Source organism: Peromyscus maniculatus, chromosome X, assembly GCF_049852395.1.
Source record: "Peromyscus maniculatus bairdii isolate BWxNUB_F1_BW_parent chromosome X, HU_Pman_BW_mat_3.1, whole genome shotgun sequence".
Lineage (NCBI taxonomy): Eukaryota > Metazoa > Chordata > Mammalia > Rodentia > Cricetidae > Peromyscus > Peromyscus maniculatus.
Window position 1 is genome coordinate 37,171,897 of NC_134875.1, and position 24,198 is coordinate 37,196,094.

The following is a 24,198-nucleotide window of genomic DNA, read 5'->3' on the forward strand; positions in this document are numbered from 1 at the left end:
CAAAATGACTCTAATTAGCTTACACAAATAATTTCAATGCAGTATTTTATAAATGAGTACAAAGGCAGAAGTCTATGAGAGAGACATTATGTAAATTTTAAGCATAGGGAATAGGTAGGAAACATGTGAAAGGCTGCATGATGGCAGGATCTTATTCTCCTGACACTGTTTCCTATAAATTTTGTTTAGTACCTAATGGGAAGACCAGGAAGAAGTTGGGGTGGGCGTAGAGGGGTGGGTGGGGAGAAAATGAGATAAAATAGAGCACATGAAAAATATAATCTTCTGTGCATCATTGGACACAACCAAGAGTGTGTAGCCAGAACTGATAGTGGAGACCTGTAAGTCCAGCTATTTGGGAATCTAAGGCAGAAGGGTCACAATATAAGGACTGAGTGGGCTCTAGTCTAAGTTCAAGGTCACCCTAAGGAAGGTAGAAAGACCCTATCTCAATCAGTAAGAGGAGGCTCGTAGCCCAGGCAGGGAGTCTCAGATTTGTATTCCTAGTACTTGAACACCAGAGAGAGGATAGCCTCAAGAACAAGATTAGCTTGGTTTACACTGGGAGGTCCATTTCAGCAAGTACTCCAAAGGAAGCCCATTTTTAAAGAAACCAAACACCCCTTTAGTACCACCAAGGAATGGTGGCTATGGCCATAGATTTAGTGAACTGCCTGTGGAGTGTACACATTCCCTGCCTTCAACCATCACCACAGACACACAAAAGTGACAAAGACAACCACAACGTAGGAAAATGTTTGGGAAGAACACTGTCACAATCTCTTACCCAGTAGGGTAGCTAACACAATCAAGAGGTGAGGATGCAGAGAAAACAGGAGCTTCTAGACTGTGGATGGAAATATCTACTCATGAACCATGTGAGGAAAAGCATTGCTTAGGAAAAGACTCAATCCAGTAACTCCATTTCAGAGTTTACATAGACAAGACCAGAAGCCTGGAGGTGAAGAGAATTTTGTCATCCCAGGTAACATCAACCCCACCCCCATAGCCACAAGGCAAAAACAACCCTGAACTCCTCAGAGGAGGGATTCTGAACAAAGACAGGGTATGTTGATACAGTAGTGTGAGATTCAGACCCAAAAGATCTGAACAGCAGCAGAAACTACAGCTGAAAAGCCCGAGAACTATGACAAATCAATCAAAAAAGGACGTTGACCTCTATCACAGGCGGCCTGTAGAGCACTACTGTTTACACCAGGAAGGAAGAAGACATTAGGTTCTGGGGTAGAAGAAGAAGGGAATTTTGATACAGTGGGTCAAGAGGAATGGACTTCTAGAGCTCTGTCAGACAAATCATAACATTGCAGAATTCTAAAGCATCAGAATAGTTTGAGTTCCTACACGATTTTCATTCACCCATGTTGCACCACGGTTGAGAACCGAGATAAAGAAGGACATGAGCAGTGAGCACACCTGTCTCATGCCACCACTGCATGAAAACACTAACCTTGATTCAAACATGAGCTCGATGCCACAAAGCAAATTCCACACACCCATCATGGGGTAGAAGCTACCTGTGGTTTGGAAATGAATGGGGAGGATGGGCCTCCCCAGAAGGGGCAAAGGCCAGGTCAATATGAACACTAGTCTCTGGAGGCCAGGGTGCCTCCTAATGCCAGCCACATACCTTGTGAGCACATCTGGATACTGGGTTTCTTGGAAAATGATCTCCATTTCCTGCACCTGCCACTGTGTGAAGTGGAACTGGGTTTGGTGCCTGCTGGGCTGTATCCTTGGAACCTCAGCCAGCAAGATGGCTGGCTCCTCTGGGTCCGCCTCCATGGCAACCTGGTTGATGTGGTCACCTTCAGGACCCAGGCTCATGTGGCCTCCCTGGTTGAGGTTGCCCTGTTGGTTCTCACTGTTGTCCAGACTTAGAGCTCCTTCATAGACCCTGCCACCTGATTTTGGTGCTCCCTCATGTTCAGGGTGGGGCCCAATGTCGTCCTCACAGTCCTCCAGATGATGGCAGAAGTTGTCGTTGTAATTGTGGAGGTTCTCCATGGCTGCTGCTCCTCAGACGCCTAGTCACCAGCACACTCCCTGAGGTGTTTGGAAGGAGCTTTACCCTGGGGGCTTTCAGTGGGTTGCTGACACGAAGATTCAGGCCCTCCTCTTTCTAGATTGCTATTGGCTTTCTGAGTGCTTCCTACATTAGTGGGTGTGTCTCTGAAGTGAGAATTGGCTGGGACATGGCCCAAGCATGGGATGGGGGAAGGACAGTGTTTCTTACTTTTAGAAGACCTGCTCAGACCTGGCTGCCTACCCTGGCCCGTGGTCTTGGACCTCACAGAACTCCTTGGGAATGGGGCTATGGGAGATTGCAGGCTGATTTTAGCATGGAGAGTGGGGAAGGGGGGGACTCACAATGACCACATGAGGCATGGGTGAAGATTGGATAATTTCTCAACATCCCAGACCCCACATTTCCTAGTCTCTATGACACATGAGATGAACATTGAGTGGACAGGGTCAGTTCTGTGCGTGTCTGCTTCAAGAGTCTTCAAGGACTCTGAAAGCACAGGCCAGTCTCTGACCTTTACCTTCCATAGTGACATTTTGGTCCTATGTTTACAGTGTGTTGTGCAGTACTGCAAAAAAAGCCAGTGCAACCCTTGGAAAAGTTACAAGGGAAGTCATAGAAACTGAGCCTCATGATTTCAGGAAGAAGCTGTGTATGGATTTGGGATTTCTGAGGGAAGGGATGTTTACAACATGCCCTCAATGAACAGCAGAATGTCTTCACTTCTAAAGTGTCAATGAAAGCTCTTTCTCTTAGACAGATCCCAGCCAGTCATATGTAGTCAGCTGTCAGAAACACAGATGCCTTTTCACACATATTTACCTGGTCTCGCCACCATCTCTGCCATGTTTTATGAAGGTGCCCTCTCACAGACACACTACTGGTCCCTTGCACAGCAATGTAAGCCTCAGAAAAGTGGAGCCTCATCTACTTGATAGGAAGGCCAGTCAGAACCTGAGCCAGACATGTGGTCACCTAGAGGATGCCTCAAAAGGGTCTGGCCCTACAGCTGGATAAACATTTTGTGTAGCAGTTTCCTCCAAGATAATACATTCCATTTGGAGGAAAGCTCCTGAAGACACACGACATTCCAAATGGAGGTGAAACATTTCATAATAAGGGAGAGATGGTTAAGACACAGAAAGTAAAAGGCTCAAAAGCTCCAACCAGCCTTACTAGATGTTTGTAGAATATTGCCCCTTCTCTGCATCAATTGATATTTTTAATGCATTTGTTCAGGAGAGAATGCAGATCTAGCTGGTGGGTTGTTCCTGGTCCCTGCTGTGTGTTGAAAAGTATCAAAAACCCCGGAGAACTATCTCAAGGCTCAAAGCTGTCCGTGAAAGGATCCATGGTGATAGCCTTTTGTGAGTATCCAGAATGCACATTTTATGAGACAAAGGGCACTTCTTCCTGTTCTATGCTTCCTCCCTAGCCTCCAAGCATACTGTCTATAGGCCTTTTCCCTTATGGGCACGTGGTCTGGAAAAGCCAGGGCTGATTGTAATGGTGAACACAGTTCACATTCATAACCAACAAAAGACTGGTAAAAGGGCACTGGGACGTTTGAGGTTCCTGGTCCCAGTATTGATTGAGAACTAAGACAGGCATGTGACATTTACAGACTAGAACAAAACAAGTCTGAGAAAAGTTTTTCTGAGACACGCAGAGTGAAATAGTTGAAGGTGGGCAAGAACATGATCTCTTCACTTAAGTGAGGCATGCAGCTGCACAGCCTTCAGAAGGTCATGGAGAACACACTATGTTCACCGAGGGTCAGACAAAGCACCTTGGCAACTTACGTTTTCAGGTGTCCAGGTTTGCATTTCCTACCTGAGAAAATGGAGGTCTTTCATCATCTTGAGCCTAGCCCGGCTGTGGACTTATCTGGCGGCCTTGGGATACAACTTTAGGGTCCCACTCTTCTGCTATAATTATCCTCTAGACAACGTCACAAGACGTGGAGCCCTCACCAAATAATATTATTTTTAGAATACTGACCAGCACATCTGCCTCTGACACACCCATCCATCTTGCAAGATCCTTCCTGAAGTAAAAAGATTCCAACATTTAGGCTTTTTGGTGGAAATAAACTGTATAAGGACATGTCCTGTTTGCTTAAATGTTTGTGTCCACACTTGTGTGTGCGCACAGGTATACACACACACACACACACACACACACACACACACACACACACACACTATTCTTCACACATACTTTGAGACTTACTTTAGTAACAGGTTTCTTTTAGGGACCAAAATTAAGGGTAATCCTCCAAACACAAGTATGTCGTCTATGTACTTAACATGTAAACCTTCATTAAGAGAGCCTCCATGATGAAAAGTGTTAGCCAAATTTTAATCTGAGGTGGAATCCCTCCTGCATTTTTCCAGCCACACCTAAGGCTTCTCACTCATTCTTTTTTTTAAATATTTTAATTTCCTATGGCATTTAAGGTAATTTGAGAAGTATATAATTAAATTTGTATTTTTGTGCCTTAGTATCATTTAGTAGAAATATTTTAAAAATCTTTTCAATTTAATTTATTTTTATATTTTTAATCCATCCTAATTCTGTTTACATTGTTATTTTAAGTTTGTTATGTTGTACAAAAATAAAAATTAAAAATTGAAGTTTTAGTAGTAAAGACAGGATACAATTTGTTATTTTGTTAATGTTATAGTGTGTTATTGAATGTTGCTAATCTAACGATGTAGCCATCTATTAAATATTTTGTAATTTAAGTAACCTTTTTTTTTTTGACAGCCAAATCGTCTTCATTGAGGGAATCGGTCTCTAGGCCTGGGGCCCTCACTGCACAGCTTGTTAATTGGCTCTGCCTCCAGAATCCTATGGCTTCATCACATCTGGAAGCTCCAGAGTGCTGGAGAAGGGCTCAATGTGCAGGGCTTCAAAGGCATCATCTGCTTGGAAGGCCAGGCCCACTGTGGCTGGGGCCTGTATCCAAGCTGTCTGGCTAGTGAACCCACAGTTGCCCAGAGTTTTTCTGTCATCAAGGAGCTGGTCATCCTTGTACAGCCGCTGCTCTTCTGGAGGCTGCTGGAGGATGCCTTGGACAACATGCTTTAGCTGGAACACGGTACTTGACTCCTTGGCTTCTGTGAAGATGGTGGTCTTGTGGCGGCGGATCATGAGAAACAACTTCTCTGATGGTTGTGAGTCCCATGGTGCAGAGCCAGCTCTGGTGCTTTCCCTGAAGGCTTTACAGGAGCCAGGGAAAAAAAGGAGCCATTCTTTCTTCAAAGACAACTCCTGTAATCTAAAAACCTTGCCATGTGGCTCGTGGCTTACTGGTGTCTTCACATGCTTCTTATCATGGTGGCAGCTGACAGTCCTCACTCATTCTTACAGAGACTCATTTAGAACAAGCACTGTCTTAATTTACAACTCATACGCCACTTTAACAGGCAACAAAACACAATCTTTTCAGTTGGACTATGGCACATGCCTTACTCCAGAATCCAATTTCTGCTGGAGGGTCCAGACATGCTTGCTTTGTTTCTAGAGAAAATCAGGGGTTCAGGGAGCACCAAAGGACAGCCTGGATGCACTACCTGAAAACCAGGCGCCTAGCAGGGTGTTCTGCTTACGTTACTTGAAAGCTGGGGAAGTGATTCTCTTCGAAAAGACGCTCCAGGTCCTGCAGCTGAGACTTGGTGAATCTGGTGTGGCTCTGGAAATCCCCAGCCTGGAGACTCTTGGTGCCCTCAGGCATTGCCACCTCTTGCTGAGGTTGCTGTTGAACACTGCTGCCATGGCCACCTTCTGCCTGGATCCCCTTGTCCATGGGGCCAGAACTACCATCGCCAGCATGTGCTCCTTCCATTTCTTCTTTGTTTTTGTTTTCTCCCTCCTCTACCACACCTGTGGCTTCCTGAGCAAGATCGGACTGAGCAAGATCTTTTTGAGCAGGCTTGCTTGGAACAAGTTCGCCCTGATCAAGCTCACCCTGAGCAAGCTTGCTCTGTACAAGCCCTTTCTTGCCTCCTTTCTCTCCAGCCTTCAGGACCACTGCATTCTCACCTGCTAGAGAGAAAAACACAAAGATAAAGATCTGAGCATCTTGGCCATGGATCATTGGAAAGCCTGGAGAGGGGCCACGGGCAGAGCTGGGTAATCGAAGTGCATGGCCACTGGCCTTTCCAACAGATTTGCTCCCGGGATTTTGCCCTAGTCCAATCAGAACCATTTTACTGACCACGCTGTTGTTCCTGTTGCTCATCAGCTCCTAGACTCAGCATCCTGTTGAAACACTGGCTGCAGTGCTGGCAAGTCTCTGTGCAGGAAATCCTTCAATCAGACCCGAGTTCCGAAGCTTTATAGCCACGTCCTCACTGTCTGGAGCCACAGGTACAGCTGTGACTCTTGACCCGGAAGGCTTGTATTCTGGACACTCAACGTAATTACAATGTGTCCCATCACATTCTGGCCTGCACAGACTCAGTGGCTTTCGGCTTGTCCTCTGAGGTCATAGACTGAAGCACGTTAGGGCTGAAAGAGCAGGGAGTACTTTAAAAAACACAGTGAGTGTGGTCGTGGGGGTGCAGAACCTGTGGCTCTGGGTTGTTCCTTAGCTGACACCCCTAGTTTTGGATAAGGATGGACTGTTCAAATTCAGTCACAGGGAGTAACACAAAGACCTTCTCAAACTCAGCAGGCCCTTGAGCCCAGGTAAATCATTTTATTAAATTATGCAAATGTCCTTCAAACAAAATGCCCAAATCTTGGATGTGCTGTCTTGAAGAGCCCTGTATGATGACAAATATGTGGGTAAGCCAGGGCAAGATCCTCCTGAGAGACTGTGCTCCCAACAGGGCTGAATTCCACTGGTATTCACAAGCTCATTCTGATGGAGACCTTGCTCTACATAGCTGTGCTTGCCCCAAGGTCCTAGGGTGACCCAGATACCTGAGGACATCAAATATTGACCCTGGGTACTGGCTCCAAACCTGTCTCACAGCTGTGAAGGTGATAGACAGGAGGAGTAAGCAATTCTGGATTCAGCTCTACAAAGAAACATTGCAGGAAAGGACAGAACTGAGGAAAAGTTAGAGAGACTCCCCAGAGTAGGTGACATTCCCAAAATTAAAAATAGCCACTGAGCTCTGTCATTTCGTGGTTTTTGTTTTTAATAGGATCATGGCAGAGTCTGGACAATGGCTAAGATAATTGTTAGAAGATGGTTTATTTCTCTGTGTTAGCATAGGCTGAGATACTGGAGGGGCCACGGTCCACATGGTCTAGCCCACACCAAGGAGATGATCATGCTCTGTTCACCTATTGCCCACCTAGTAAGGGGTGGCTCAACCCCCTCCCACCACAGGCCCATTTATCCATCCCTGACTAGGGCTTTGTGAGTTGTGGGCCTTGACTGTCTGGTCACCATTAGACACTGGGTGGTCATGTGTCCTCTGACATTTCAGCTGTCCGAGGTGCTTTTAATTATCCTCAGCTCTCTTTCTTCTCAGTCACCAAGAAGCAGCTGCAACTGTCCTTCCTCTTCTCCTTTTCTCCTGGGTCGTTGTGAAAGGCTTCCCTGAAACACTGAAATGGGAGGCTTTCTTATACACAGACTTTACTCACTCTCACAATTATCTGCTGGAGAAGCCAGGCTATTTAAGGAGCCAATAGTGCCATGTGTGCTTTCCTGAAGAACTTGGTGGTCTGGTTGGACTGCACACTAGCTGGGAGCCCTGTCTTTATCATTGTGAGACAGCTTGACTGTCCTACTGATCACAGAAACTATTTGTGTCTCATCTTCAGTGTTCCTGGCTTGGCTGTTTCAAACCAACGCTCCTTTTAGCCCTCCCATCCCTGCAACATATGTGAGCAACTTAGAAATTTGAACGTGAGTGCTTTTTCTTACTAAGGACAAAGACCTACTTCCTGTTTTCATGCCAACCCCAGATTCTGAGATAAATTTCCCACGATGCTGTTCACAGGGTTGGTGTGAAGCAGGTAAGCAATCATGCATTCAGGGTGCCTCAGAGACTGTTCATTTCTTCCCCTTTCTACAGAGCTCACAGGACACTCGGTGTATTCTTTTATTTCTGAGAGTTTACTCCCAGGACTTAGCAAAGAGTTATGCAGAGGGATATTCCTCTCTGATGGGTGACTCAGCACCCTAAAAGATAGATGCTTGCTGTGTAACCCAGAGGAGCTGTGGGGTGCACTATGGGAGTAGCTAACACAGGTAAACAGCAATGCTCCAATCTGTTATCTGTGTGAGTCTGGAAACCAGCACCCGTCTCTGCCTTTACACTTGATCCTCTTGACTCTCCTGTCCCCGTCTTGGACCTGGGGAAGGGACTCCACTCTGCTGACTCCTTAGGATGTCTGCTGCTAGCCAGCTGCTATCTAGTAGCCCAATCCTACATATTCTTGATATGACAGGAAATATGTACCCTAAGGAGCTTTTGTTATAGAACAGCAGTGATTCATGAGCCCAATTACTGCTCTGTGTGATTTTCCTATAAGTTATCTTTTGTGAGCAACTTTCCAGGATTGAAATGCATTAATATAATCTTGTGCCTCCTTCATGTTTAGTTACATGCTCAATGCTTTAGGTCAGTGATTCTCAACTTTCCTAATGCTGTGGCCCTTTAATATAGTTGCTCATGCTGTGGTGACACCAACCATTTTCATTGTTACTTCCTAATTGTAATTTTGCTACTATTATGAGTCATAATATAATATCTTTGTTTTCCAAAGGTCTTAGTAAATTTTTGTAGACCCCAAAAGTAAAAAGGGCTACCACCCACAAGTTGAGACCCACGAGTTTAGGTTAAGGCATGTGATTGTGGAGTTTCTACACCATTTTCCCATGGGACTCTGCTCATCATAGTAATTAGATCAGAACCCGACCTGCACACAGATTTTCCTGAGGAATGACTTGATCAGCATGCACACGTCCACACACAGATGCATTCACAGTCACAACATTCACATGCAGAAACATCTGTAGCGAAAGCCCTCTCATCCCATTGTCCCATCCCCTAGAGAGAAGCTAATCTGCAGAATGTAAGAGTAGTTTTAGAAATATGGAAAGCATAAAAGGAAAGTAGTCCAAAATGTTTCATAAAGCTAGTTACTGCCTGGAAAAAAAAACAAAAATGAATTCTAAGTCTGTTTTATTGATGACACAAGTTTAAAAAAAAAAAAAAACCCTGGATCACTTCTTAACTGAAATCCAAGACAATATTAAGTTTACCTTGAAGAGTGTTGAGATAATTCAAATGAGCAATTTTAGAAGCCATTTATCAGCTCTAAGAAGAAACATAATTGTGGGATCAGTATCTATACCTGGTGCCTGTGCGGCTTTTTGGAGCTCATTACCTATGATGGGAAACCTTGCACAGCCTTGGTACAGAGGGGAGGGTCTTGGACCTTCCTCAACTGAATGTACTATGCTCCACCCACTCCTCATGGGAGCCTTACCTTTTTGGGGGTGGGCATAGGGCGGTAGGTGCGGGGGTTGGGGGAATAGTGACTGAAGCATGAGGAGAGATGAGACAGGGATCTGTTGTTGGTGTGTAAAATGAATAAAAAATTTCTTAAAGAAAAAAGAAGAAACCTAATTGACAGAATGAATTCTTTGATGAGCTTTTATCTGTATATGACATCATGTGACATACAGAAAGAATAATAAATGGGGAAGCTTTCTTAGATTTGAGTCATCTTCCACACACCCGTGGTCAGCATTGTTATGGACACCTGACAATCGGTGAGACAACTGTGCCCAGGTTGGCTCTCCCACGAGGTCTTTGTTTCTCACAGGACAGGATACACTGAGCCCTGCACTGCCCACTTAATCACAGCTCACTATGTCTTTTCTCTGTTCAGGGCTCCATGGCCTGAGTGTTCAAGCCATCAAGTGATAATCATGTCTTTGGCAGGAAAGTCAGAGGCTGCCACTTAACTCATCTGAACAACAACTGCTCTCTCTGTCTGTCTCTCCCTCTCTCTATCTTTCTCCTCTCCCTCTCTCTTTTTGTGTGTATACTGGTGTCTTGTGTAGAAATAATGAAGAGTGAGCCCCTCACTGAACCAGGAAAGGAGTGGACAGGTCAGGGATCCTCCCTTCAGTCTTTCAACCAGCCACATGACTTTGGAGTGTTCTTGCTGAACCCCTCTGGTATGCTGTATCCCAGCAACAGTCCCTGGAGCATTCTTGCTGTATCCAGGCCATGGGTCCTATCCCTGGTCATAGGTCTCATCCTACATGGACTCAATAAGGACTCTTCCTGCTGTTTGTAAGAGGAACATGGTTGAGAGAGACAAGGGTTGATATAGAGGGAGGCAAGGACTGGGAGAAGCCTGGGAAGACATCTAGAAGAATCGTATCCTGAGGAAGGAGAGGGTGCAGTGGCTGAAGTGATCTCCAGAGAAGTGTAGCTCTGATATAGATGGTAGAGGTATGGCCAGGAGATGGTCTGGAGACAAGCTGGGCTGGGCCAATTTTCCAGTGGAAAGGAGTCAAGGTTGGGCATAAAGATGTACCAATTATGAGCCTCGCCTGGCAGTGGTAGCACATGCTTTTAATCCCAGCACTCAAGAAGCAGAGCAAGGCACATCTCTGTGAATATGAGGCCATTCTGGTCTACAGATCGAGATCCATGACAGGCACCAAAACTACACAGAGCAACCCTGTCTCAACACCCCACCCCCCAAAAAAATTATGAAGCCCAAGAAGGAGGTTGGAGCTGGGGTTATCCAGCAGTGCCAAGGAGAGAGGCCACTGAGAAGTCAGAAGACTGTGAAGCAGGAAGAGAGATGATGTGAGCATGACTGACTGTGCATCAGTACAGAAGTGAGGCAGGCTACAGGACAGTGGTGGGGATTTCTCATGTAAGTCAGCCTGGTCAACCAGGATCCAGTGTACAGAAGGAAACCTGGGCCTTTGTAAAATCTCCAGGACCCTAAATGTGCCTTTGTGGGGCTCAAAGACCAGTAAAAATGGTTCTGCTGTGTAGATAGTTGACCACATAAACTCCCCTGGTGCTCTCTGAGAGGGGCCTGTTCTTCCTGGATGCAAGTTTAGGCTGGAATGACAAGCTCTCAGATAGTCCTCTCGTGGGGTGGTAAGAACATTCAACTTCTTCAGTGACACCCATGTAGAATGAAGAACACTTACTAGTAGACATTGGTTATAATGACTTAGTGTGTGTTGATTTGGCTGTGATACTCACTGCAGAATTATGTCTAAACAAAACGCTGGGAAGGGCCTTGATATCCTTCATTGGAGAATTTACTCCAGAAGCAAAAGTCTTACCTGAGGATAGATGATTTTACAGAGCATGAACATCATGCTCTCACAAGTGCAGTCAGGGTGATCTTTCCAAAACACCAACCTGACTCTGCTGCTTCTCTGCTCAGACACTGCCCACAGCTGACCTCTGCCCTTCTGACTTTGCCAGAGCCCAACACTGCCCTTCTCTGACCTCATGTTCCATTTGAAGTTGTCACCATCAGTGTTCCTTGGTCCACCTTTGTGCCTTCTGTTTTTATATCTAATTTAACTCCGAGGCCCTGTCGTGTGCACATTTCCTGGCCTTCACACCTGTGTGAGCAGTTCTGTACTGCCACTAGTACCTCCTATTACTGAGTTGGCATCCCTGGGGGCCTCTGGGGATTGGCCTGTCTAGTGTTGGCTGTGTTCCTGTGATCAGAAACTTATGCTGGGAACAAACAAGCAATTAAGCATGTAGCCTGCTCCCATGTAGGAGGGAATGCAGCCCACCAATGTACCTGGGCCAACTCCAGTTTACCTGGGCCTCTCCACAAGCCTGAGGGGGTGGGCATTTTGCTGGCTACCAGATAATAGCAGTCTGCCAGAGGTCTCTTCATGAGGCTATGAGACATTCTTGAAACATCTGTCCCTGTACTTACACAGGAACAAGATATTCAAAACATAATAAAATTAAAAAGTTCAGCAAGATTTGATGGGCTAGAGGAATTGTCTGCAGTTCAGATTACAAGCCTCTTCCCACTGTACACTCAGACAATTATGTGTCATGCAAGTCTTCCCTACACAGAGACATGTGGATGAGCAATGTATGGAGTAGAAAGACAATAAAAGTATGAGGTGTGAGGACCTCCCTCTCTTAAAAGTTAGCTCATGTAGAGTCATGATACATGACCTCAAAAATTCAACCAGAGACTCCTGCAGCTGATAAAGTCCTTCAGTAATGTGGTAGGATAGAAGATTAACTCAAAAAATCAGTAGCCCTCCTGTATACAAATGATAAATGGGCTGAGAAAGAAATCAGAGAAACATCACCTTTTACAATAGCCACAGATGATATAAAATACCTTGGGGTAACTCTAACTAAGCAAGTGAAAGACCTGTGTGGTAAGAACTTTAAATCTTGGAAGAAAGGAATTGAAGAAGATATCAGAAAACTGAAAGATCTCCCATGCTCATGAATGGTAGAATTAACAGTAAAAATGGCAATCTTACCAAAAGCAATCTACAGATTCAATGCAATCCCCAACAAATCTGATCACAATTCTTCACAGACCTGGAAAGAAAAATGCTCAACTTCAGATGGAAAAACAAAAAAACCCAGGATAGCTAAAGGAATCCTGTACAATAAAGCAACCTCTGGAAGCATCACCATCCCTGACTTCAAGGACTACTATAAAGCTACAGTAATACAAACAGCTTGGTACTGGCATAAAAACTGACATGTGGACCAATGGAATCGATTGTAGACCTGACACCAATCCGCTCTCCGATGAACATATGATTTTTCACAAAGAAGCCAAAACTGTACCATGGAAAAAAGAAAGCATCTTCAACAAAGAGAGCTGCCATAACTGGATGCCAACATGCAGAAGATTGCAAATAGATCTATATCTGTCACCATGCACAAACCCAAGTCCAAGTGGATCAAAGACCTCAACATAAATCCACTTACACTGAACTTGATAGAAGAGAAAGTAGGAAGTAGTCTTGAACGCATTGGCAGAGGAGACCACTTCCTAAATATAATACCAGTAGCACAGACATTGATAGCAACAATTAATAAATAGGACCTCCTGAAACTTAAAAGCTTTTCTAGAGCAAAGGATATGGTCAATAATACAAAACAACAGCTTACAGAATGGGAAAATGTCTTCACCAGCCCCACATCTGACCGAGGGCTGAACTCAAAAAAATATGTAAAAAACTCAGAAATCTAGACTTCAAAATACTCAACAATCCAATTAAAAAATGGGCTACAGAGTTTAACAGGGAATTCTCAACAGAAGAATCTCAAATGGCTGAAAGACATTAAGGAATAGATCAACATCCTTAGTCATCAGGCAAATGAAAATCAAAATGACTCTGAAATACCATCTTATACCTGTCAGAATGGCTAAGATTAAAAACACTCAAGACAGCTTATTTTGGAGAGGATGTGGAGCAAGCAGAACACTACTTCACTGTTAGTGGGAATGCAAACTTGCACAGCCACTCTGGAAATCAGAATGGTGGTTTATCAGAAAATTTGGAATCAATCTTCCTCAAGACCCAGCTATACCACTCTTGGGCATATACCTAAGGTATGCTCAATCTAACCACAAGGACACAGGCTCAACTATGTTCATATCAGCATTACTCATAAGAGCCAGAACCTGGAAACTCGCTGGATGCCCTTCAACTGAAGAATGGATAAAAAAAAATGTGGCACATTTACACAATGGATTACTACTCAGCAGTAAAAAAAAAAAAAGCAGTGATATCATGAAATTTGCAGGCAAATGGATGGGAGTAGAATATCATCCTGAGTGAGGTAACCCAGAGTCAGAAGGACAAAGATGGTAAATACTCCCTCATAAGTGGATACTGGATGTAGGGCAAGGGATAGCCAGACTGTAGCTCACGACTCCAGAGAGGCTAGCTGACAGGGAGGGACCCTGGACACAGCAATCATCCAGTGAAGTAGTAGTGGAAGGGATCTGCTTTAGCAGGCTGGGGGTGGGGGAGATGGCAGAGTGCAAGGAATGGAGGGTGAGAACATAGGGAAATGGGAGGGTCGGGCTGGAGAGGGGCTAGAGTGGGAGAGCAGGGAAGGATATACCATGATAGATAAAGACATCATGGGAATAGGAAGAGGCAGGGTGCCAGGAAGCTCTCAGGAATCCACAGGGATAACCCCACCTTGGACTGCTGGCAGTGGTCAAGAGGGTTCCTGGACTGGTCTACTCTGGGGACCAGTCTAGTGAATAGCCTAGCTTCATCATAGAGACTTTATCCAGTGACCAATGGAAGCAGATGCAGGGATCCACAGTCAGGAGGAGGAAGGAGATGGCATTTGTGGGTGGTATGTAGAGTGAGTAGAAAATTTGTTAATGAAGAAAAAAGAAAAAAAGAAAATCTAATTCATTTGCTTTTGGTTACTGCTTAGGGGACCTGAAATTTTAAATGGTTATTTTATGTTCAGGAAAGTTAGGTGTTATTGATGACTCTCTGGTCTCTTACAACCCCAAGCACAAATGTGTATGTAGCCTACCTTCTAAATACTGGGTGAATTCATCTACTTTTTCCATGTTATTATGGTGTTCATAATTCACTCTGAAGTTACTCATCGTCTCTATTACCGCAAAATATTTCCATTCTCCATGCTTCTAGGTTTACTGCACTCTAAATGATCGTTCACACAGAATGTTAAACCCCAGCTACTTGTCAGAGAATTAAACATTGTTTTATGTGTAGTGTGTGCACGTGTGTATGTGTGTGCATGTGCATATGCACATGTGTAACTGTAGAGGCAGAAGTAGGGGCCAGAGGTTGACCTAGGATGTCTATCTCGATTGCACTCCTCCTCATTTGTGAGACAGAATCTCTCACTGGAACTCACTGTTTCACTTAGGCTGGCTGGCTGCCTGGCCAGGGAGCTCCAGTATCTGACTGTCTGCACATCTCTTGTCCCAGCCCTGAGAACACAGACGTGTATGTCACATTCCCTATATTTTACATAGGTAGGGATCTGAACTTCGATCCTCATGCTTGTGTAGAGCATTTCATGCATCACACCATTTCTTTAGCCCTTGTACAAAATGTAAGACAAAAAAACTGACAGGAATTCCCTCTATCTAATCCTCCAATTACTTTTTTTGGTATTTTTTTATTTTATTTTATCTTATTTTATTTTATTTTACATTACTATTCAGTTCTACATAACAGTCACAGATGTAATTTCCATAGACATATTGGGACAGACAGAGAAGGCCTTTGATTCGCTTGAGAAGATGTGGAATGTGCAAGAAACCCTTGAGCAGATTAGCCAAGTCCCACAGTCTTGTGGTCACATGTGGAAGCCAAGTCCCACAGTCTTGTGGTCACATGTGGAAGTCAATTGCCACAGGCTTGTGGTCACAAGTGGAACACTCCAGGGCCTTTTGGTCAGATAAAGAAGTGAGACTCACCTGAGGAGTACTTGTAGCTATTGATGTTTCTTTGGGAGCAGGAGATGATACAAGGTCCCCCTTTTGCATTAGGGAGAAGGTTGAAACTGTCTTCCTCAGAGGAGATAATACTGACGCCCCCTTGATTGGAAGGATCAACTCTCAACCTCTTTTTGGTAGACATGAGATGCGCTTGGTCCACTCTGTTAGAGGGAGACTATCTAATATTACCATCCTTATAAGGGATATACTTGAAACCCTCTTGTGTGGATGCAGAAGATCGTAAAGCACCGTGGTTGGATATGGTAGATCCTACGGCCCTTTGTGAGATGGGGAAGGAAGGGTCTATAGCCTCTTACATAGTTGTGGCAGATTTCTGACACTCTTGAAGGGATTGGAACATTCTCACAACCTCCTGTAAACTGTGGGGAGGTCCTGTGGGTGCTCATGTACAGGTGGAAACAAAGGAATCCCCTTCTCTAGATGTGAAAGTTGCTACAGACTCTTGTGTACACCTGTCATATGCCATGGCCCCTTGATCACATAGGGATCCAGAACTCTGTGTACAGGTGGACTATGTCCTGGAACATCTTTTGTAGATGTGTTGAATCAGAGAACCATTTCTTAAGGTGGGGATGTGGCTGGAGCCCCTTTTGTAGATGTATCCCTTCCCAAAGTACCTTGATCAGATAAGGTAGAACCCTGAGAAAGCTGGGCAGGTGGGGAATGTCCTGATATCCCTGGTGTATATGGCAAAACTCCAAGAGCCTCTCCTACAGATGTTGAAAGTCTTAGAGACCCCTGGGAAAGCAAGGAAGGATGTGTTGTGTCAGCACCTTGGGCAGATGTGGAACTTGTGTGTCACACTTGGAGTGTCTTGGAATATATTTGGTTATTTTGGGCCCCATGAGAAGACAGGAGGGCCATTTTGGCCAGCAGGGCCTATTTGAAGCCCAAAGACCAGTGACGAGACAGGAGGGACTTTTTGCTCAGCAGTGGATGTATGAAGCTCGCTTGGTCTGATAGGGACACCTTGAAATCCCCTTGGGCAGAGGGAGGATCTCTCCCTCTCCTTTTGCCACAGTGGGAATATCCAGGGTCCTTTTTCATAGCATGAGAGTGTTTGAAGCTCTTTTTGTGAGAGAGAATAGGTCTTTGACCTCTGCTCTAGATGTGGACAATCCTGGAGTCCCCATTACAGATATGGAAGCATTCAGAATCCCTGGGGAAGATGGTGAAGGTGCTAGAGCCCTTGGTGTGTGTTGAGAAGGCCCAAGCGTCCACTTGGCAGACTTGGGAGTTCCTACCACCTCTTATGTATATGTGGAATTCTCTAGGGCCTCTTCTGAAGAGGGAACAGGTCCTTGAGTCCCCGGTGTAATGTGGATAGTTTTGTTTCTGCTTGGGCATGTATAAGTGGTATGATGCTCACTTTGGGCAACAAGGGAAGATCTGAGCCCATTTTTAATAGTGGAGGACATTTAAATCCCTCTTGGTTTAATGGGCAAGCAATGAAATTGCCTTGATCAGAGCAGGCACGACTCAAGGGCGCTTCAGCAGATATAGATTGCTTAGGGTCCTTTGAGGAGAGGGTGAATGTCCTCAACTGTCTTCATTAGAGGGAGTAGCTCTTTAGGCACCTTGAGCGGTTGTCAAAGGTGTTAAAGTCCCCTGAGGAGAGCTGGTGGGACTCAATCCATTTCAGGAAAATGAGAAATCTGAGAGTCACCCCTTTGGTGAAAGTTTGAAACCCCCTTTGTCTGATGAGGTTTTTTGGAGACTCCTTTGATCAGAAGAGCCTTGTCTAAAACACTTTGGGGGAGACCTCTAACAATTGGTGATCCTTAGGTAGAAGATGAACTTCTGTAACCCCTTCTGGAAGAGGAGACATGTTTGATTTTCTTTTAAACACGAGTGGCAGGTATCTGAAATGCCTGGGCAAAACAGGAATTGCCCATAGCCCCTTGGTCACATTGGGGTCCTCCCAGAAACTCTTGGGTGGATAGAGATAGTTCCTGTGCATCTTGGGAAGAAGGGGAAGATCCCAGAGCTCCATGGGTAGGTGGGGAGGGTTGCAGGGCCCCTTGAATATGTGGGGATTTTTTTTTACTTACAATTTTTTCTTTTATTTTACAATACTATTAAGTTGTACATAACAGCCACAGATTCCCTTGTTCTCCAACTTCCTGCCCCCCTCCCCTCGCCCCAGACCACCCCCCATTCCTACCACCTCCAGATCAAGGCCACAATTGAGGACTGAGATCGACTTGATAGAACCAGTCCAGGCAGGTCCAGTCCCATCCTCCCAGATTGAGCCAAGCATCCCTGCATAAGTCCCAGGTTTCAAACAGCTATCTCATGCAGCGAGCCCATGACCTGGTACAACTGGCTAGATGCCTCCCAAACAGATCAAGCCAATCGACTGTCTCACCTATTCAGAGGGCCTGATCCATTTGGGGGCCCCTCAGCCTTTGGTTCATAGTTCAAGTGTTTCCATTCGTTTTGCTATTTGTCCCTGTGCTTTATCCAACCTTAGTTTCAACAATTCTCACTCATATTAAACCTCCTCTTTCTCGCTAATTAGACTCCTGGAGCTCCACCTGGGGCCTAGCTATAGATGTCTGCATCCAGATTCCTCAGTCCTTGGATGGGGTCTCTGGCACAACTATTAGGGTGTTTGGCCATCCCATCACCAGAGTAAGTCAGTCCTGCCTGTCTCTCGGCCATTGCCAGCAGTCTTTTGTGGGGGTATCTCTGTGGATTTCTGTGGGCCTCTTCAGCGAATATGTGGGAATATTACGGGTCCAAGTTGGTCACTGGGAGAGTCAGCAGAAGATGGCCCAGGCACTGTGTTATCTTTGAATTTTTCATTAGCATCTCCAGCACAGTGTCCTGAAGATGTTACACTTACTCTGGTGTCCAATTGGTCAATGTCCATAGGTTCTTCAAACACAGTAGACATAGGCAGGCTTCTTTTCACCTTCTCAGGTATGGGCCTGGTGGCAGACTGTAAGGCAGATGATCTGGGTTCCCTGCTCAATAGGTAACTGCTGCACTCAGCAACCTCCTGCAAAAGTGTAACTTTTCCTCCCTTGTTCTCCTTTATAGGGGCCAGGGTCTTCTTATTGGATTTTTTCTTTATAGAAGCCCTAAGACTGTTGTCTATCTGTAGTACATGAGTGAGGGAGTTTGATTGTTTTGTCCTCAGAGGGATTCTCGCACCTGAACTTGGGCCCAGTCAGTCGAATCACCCTTGGGTATCTAATGTCTCTTGGGTCTTTGATGCTGGTCAAGTGCTTCCCCATTTAAGTGAGGTGTCCTTACCCTTTGGAGGAAAATTAAGGGGGTGTCAGGTTGGGGAGGCTGGGAAAACTGTGGTCTATGATCAGAGGGTAACGTCCATGCTGAGGCTCGCTGGCCTCCCTCCACATATCTGGCCATTTAGCCAATAAGGTAGTTGAACAAGGAAAAGGGAAATGGGAAATTACCCCTCTCAAGGGGCAGTGAATGTACTTGCCAATGGTGACTCATGGCAAGCGGCATGTAAGTAGTATCCTCTGAGAAAGGCTCTCCTTTCCCAAGATCTGCGGGCATGTCCAGAAGAAGCACACAGAATCTTAGTGACAGTTAGTCTCAGTAATCCAGCAATGCTCCAGAGGTTCCCTTGGAATGGCTGTCCTTGGGCCTCTACTGGCCAGTCCCAAGCTGCCTCACTGCATGCATTAGCAGGGCAAACATCCAAGTTTTCTGAATGAGGAGGGACACTGAGTATCCTCTCCTCTCCCTTAGGAACAAGGACTTTTGAAGGGGCACCATGATTGGGAAAGGCAAGGGGTGCTTGGGAATCTGTGCTCTCAGGTTCTTCTTGCATTAGGATGGTACACACTGTCAGGAGGCCATCAGTGTTGCAGTGAGGTCTGCTCAAACCTCCTAACTGAATGAGAAAGTGTGTAGTTGGTGTTTTCTCCAGTTCTGCTAGGGTCTGCAGCTGCTCAGACCCTTGTAAACACACAGAGATTTATATTACTTATAAACTGTATGGTGTAGATGTAACCAACCATCTTATTAAAATAAGAAACACAGAACCAATGTAAAAGAGAAAGCCGAGAGGTCAGAGCTCAGAGCTAAAATCTTACCTCCTGCAGTGCTCCTAGCTTCCCCGAAAGAGAGCTACTTTCTGTGTGTCTGTCTTTAAATAGTCTTTCTGTTCTGCCTTCTCATTGGTTGCAAACACACGAATGCCTCGTCACTGCCTGTAAGTACTGCCCTCCAGGTCTTAAAGGCATATGTCTCCAATGCTAGCTGTATCCCTGAACACACAGAGATCTACCTAGCTATTCTACCAAGTGCTGGGATTAAAGGTGTGCACCACCACCATCATGCTCTTGCTATGGCACTAATAGCTCTGACCCCTGGGCAACTTTATTTATTAACATACAATGAAAATCACATTTCAGAACAAATAAAATACCACTATAGTATGGTTGTGGCAGGCTTTTTGCTATATAGTTCTTATATTTTAAATTAACTGATTTCTATAAATCTATACTTTGCCACATGTCTCATGGCTTACTGGTATCTTTACATTTTACTTCTCATGGCAGTGGCAGCAGCAGCTACAGGCATCTCCTGACTTAGCCTTCCACTTCCCATAATTCTCACTTCCTGCCTGGCTACTGGCCAATCAGCATTTTATTAACAATCAATCAGAGCAATAAATTCACAGCATACAGAAAGATATCCTCAGAGATAGGGTGGTCCAGACCTGACCCTCCCTCCTCAGAGACTGTCCTGGCCAGCCAATCTCTGCTTATTGTGCTAGAAAAATATCAAATAATAGCGTTTGAATAGAACATAGGATGCCTGAGATTGATATTACAAATGGTATTCTTCATTTTACACATGGCCTGTCCTGGGATTTTTTAGATAAATATATGACAACTTCTGTGAACATCTTCCTGTAGGCTGAAATACACCTCTAGATTGCTTAAAAATACTGTAATGTTATTATTATGGAAGTACCTATTATATATATATATATATATATATATATATATATATATATATATATATATATATATATAATAGGTATATATATGTATATAATAGGACCTGGACAGATGTAATGCAGACACTAAGAGACCATGGATGCCAGCCTAGAGTAATATACTCAGCAAAACTTTCCATCATCATAGACAGAGTGAACAAGACATTCTAAGACAAAGCCAGGTTTAAATACTACTTATTCACAAACCCAGCCCTACAGAAAGCACTAGAAGGAAAATTCCAACCTAAGGAAGTCAGATACACCCTCAAAAACACAGGCAACAGATAACACCACAGCAGTAAACACCAAAGCAGAGAAGTACACACACACTACCACCAAAACAACAACAACAACAACAAACAAAAACCAATAACAGGAATGAACAATCACTGGTCATTAATATCCCTTAATATCAATGGAATTAATTCAACTACAAAAAGACACAGACTAACAGAATGGATACGAAAGCTGACTAATATATCCCATCTCTCTGCTGCATACAAGAAACACATCTCAAATTCAAAGACAGACACTACCTAAGAATCAAAGTCTGGGAAAAAACCTTCCAATCAAATGGTCTTAAGAAGCAAGAGGGTGTAGCCATCCTAATATCCAGCAAGATAGACTTCAAACTAAAATCAATCAAAAGAGATCAAGAAGGGCATTACATACTCATCACAGGAAAGATCCACCAAGATGAAGTTTCAATTCTGAACATTTATGCCCCAAACACAAGGGCACCCACATATGTAAAAGAAACATTACTAAAGCTTAAATCACATATAAAACCCCACACATTAATAGTGGGAGTCTTCAACACCCCACTTTTACCACTGGACAGATCTGCCAAATCAAAACTTAACAGAGCAGTAAAGGACTTAACTGATGTTATGACTCAAATGGACTTAATCCATATCTACAGAACATTCTATCCTAACAAAAAAGAATATAACTTCTTCTCAGCACCCCATGGAACCTTCTCTAAAATCGACCACATACTTGGCCACAATGCAAATCTCAACAGATTCAAAACAATTGGAATAACCTCCTGTGTTCTATGAGACCACTATGGTTTAAAGTTAGATTTCAACAACAACAAAAACTACAGAAAACCTACAATCTCATGGAAACTCAATAATATTCAACTGAATCACCAATTGGTTAAAGAAGAAATAAAGAAAGAAATTAAAAACTTCCTAGAGTTCAATGAAAATGAATATACCACATAACCAAACTTATGGGACACCATGAAAGCAGTGTTAAGAGGGAAATTCATAGCACTAAATGCCCACATAAAGAAGTTGGATAAATCTCACACTAGTGACTTAACAGCACACTTGAAAGCTCTAGAACAAGAAGAAGCAAAGTCACCCAGAGAGAATAGATGCCAGGAAATAATCAAATTGAGAGCTGAAATCTATAAAATAGAAACAAAGAGAAGTATACAAAAAATTAATGAAACAAAGAGTTGTTTTTTTGAGAAAGTCAACAAGATAGAAAAGACCTAATCCAAATTAACCAAAAGACAGACAGAGGCCTTGATCTGGAGGTGGTGGGAATGAGGGGTGAGCTGGGGGGAAAGGGAGGGGGGCATGAAGGGGGAGAACAAGGGAATCTGTGGTTGTTATGTAGAACTGAATAGTATTGTAAAATAAAAAAATGAAAAACAAAACAAAAAACAAAACCAAAAAAAAAGAAAACAAAATCAGAAATGAAAAGGGGGACATAACAACAGACAGCGAGGAAATCCAGAGAATCATCAGGTCATACTTCAAAAACCTCTACTCCATAAAACTGGAAAATCTAAAAGAAATGGATAATTTTCTGGATTGGTACCATATACCTATGTTAAATCAAGACCAGATAAACTATTTAAATAATCCAGTAATCCTTAAGGAAATAGTATCAGTAATTAAAAGTCTCCCAACGAAAAAAAGTCCAGGACCACATGGTTTCAACGCAGAATTCTACCAGATCTTCAAAGAAGAGTTAATACTAATACTCTTTAAATGGTTCCACACAATAGAAACAGAAGGAACATTACCAAACTCCTTCTATGAGGCTACAATTACCCTGATTCCTAAACCAAACAAAGATACAAGAAAAAAAAGACAACTACAGACCGATCTCCCTCATGAACATTGATGCAAAAATACTCAATAAAATACTGGTAAACAAACCCCAAAATACATTAAAACAATTATCCACTATGATCAAGTAGGCTTCATCCCAGGGATGCAAGGTTGGTTCAATATACAACAGTCTGTCAATGTAATACACCATATAAACAAACTGAAAGAAAAAAACACATGATCTTCTCACTAGATGCGGAAAAGGCATTTGACAAAATCCAACACCCCTTCATGATAAATGTATTGGAGAGATCAGGAATACAGGGAACATACCTAAACATAATAAAGTCAATTTACAGCAAGCCAACAGCCAAAATCAAATTAAATGGAGATAAACTCAATGTGATTCCACTAAAATCAGGAACGAGACAAGGCTGTCTGTGTTCCCCATACTTATTCAATATTGTACTTGAAGTTCTAGCCAGAGCAATAAGACAACATAAGGAGATTAAGGGGATACAAATTGGAAAGGAAGAAGTGAAGCTTTTGCTCTTTGCAAACGACATGAGAGTATACATGAGTGACCCCAAAAATTCAACCAATAACTGATAGAGCTTATAAACACCTTCAGTTACACAGCAGGACACAAGATCAACTAAAATAATCAGTAGCCCTCCTACATACAATTGACAAACAGGCTGAGAAGGAAATCAGAGATACATTACCCTTTACGATAGCCACAAATATTATAAAATGCCTGCGGTAATTCTAACTAAGCAAGTAAAGGACCTATATTACAAGAACTTTAAGTCCATGAAAAAAGTAATTGAAGATGTCAGAAAATGAAAAGATATCCTATGTTCATGGATAGGCAGAATTAACATAGTAAATATGGCATTTTTACCAAAAGCAATCTACAGATTCAATACAATCCCTTAAAAATACCAACACAATTCTTCACAGACCTGGAAAGAATAATACTCAATTTCAGAGGGAAAAGCAAAAACCCCAGGATAGCCAAAAGAATCCTGTACAATAAAATAACTCTGGAGGCATCACGATCACTGATCTCAAGCTCTAATATAGAGCTACAGTAATAAAAACAGCTTAGTCCTGGCATAAAAACAGACATGTGGAACAATGGAATCGAATTGAATACCCTGACATTTATCTGCACACCTATGAACATACACTTTTTTGACAAAGAAGCCACAACTGTACTATGGAAAAACGAAAGCATCTTTAACAAATGGTGCTGGCATGACTGGATGTTAACATGTAGAAGGCTACAAATAGATCCATGTGATCCATATCTGTCACCGTGCACAAAACTTAAGTCCAAGTGGATCAAAGACCTCAAAATAAATACAGTTACTCTCAACCTGATAGAAGTGAAAGTAGGAAGTATTCTTGATCACATTGGCATGGAGATCACTTCTTAAATAACACCAGTCTCATAGACACTGAGAAAAAGAATCAATCAACGGGACCTCTTGAAACTGAGAATTTTTTGTAGAGCAAAAGATATGGTCAACAAGACAAAGCAACAGCCTAGAGAGTGGGAAAACATCTCCAATCCCACATCTGACAGAGGGCTGATATGCAGAATATATAAAGAA

At 43.5% G+C, this 24,198-nt stretch overlaps 2 protein-coding genes and 1 pseudogene across 2 annotated transcripts in view; all 3 read right to left on the reverse strand.

Annotated features, from left to right (window-relative positions):
* LOC143271051 (uncharacterized) overlaps positions 1-24,198 on the reverse strand; it is a 65,189-nt gene that overhangs the window by 24,526 nt on the left and 16,465 nt on the right. The gene's annotated exons all lie outside the window — the stretch shown is intronic.
* Positions 4,898-5,601, reverse strand: LOC102922881 (elongin-B pseudogene; annotated as a pseudogene).
* On the reverse strand, positions 5,655-6,339 carry LOC143270921 (uncharacterized). Its single transcript, XM_076562270.1, has 2 exons — positions 6,267-6,339; positions 5,655-6,094 (listed from the first exon to the last, which is right to left on the reverse strand). Exons 1-2 carry the CDS (start codon positions 6,307-6,309, stop codon positions 5,655-5,657), a joined length of 483 nt encoding a protein of 160 aa, XP_076418385.1. The 5' UTR covers positions 6,310-6,339.

Excerpts from the sequence above, each read along its gene's own strand:
- LOC143270921 (XM_076562270.1), bottom strand. The coding sequence starts at position 6,309 with ATGCTGAGTCTAGGAGCTGATGAGCAACAGGAACAACAGCGTG. Across the intron at positions 6,095-6,266 it reads GCAACAGGAACAACAGCGTG|CAGGTGAGAATGCAGTGGTC; the intron begins GTCAGTAAAATG and ends TTTTCTCTCTAG.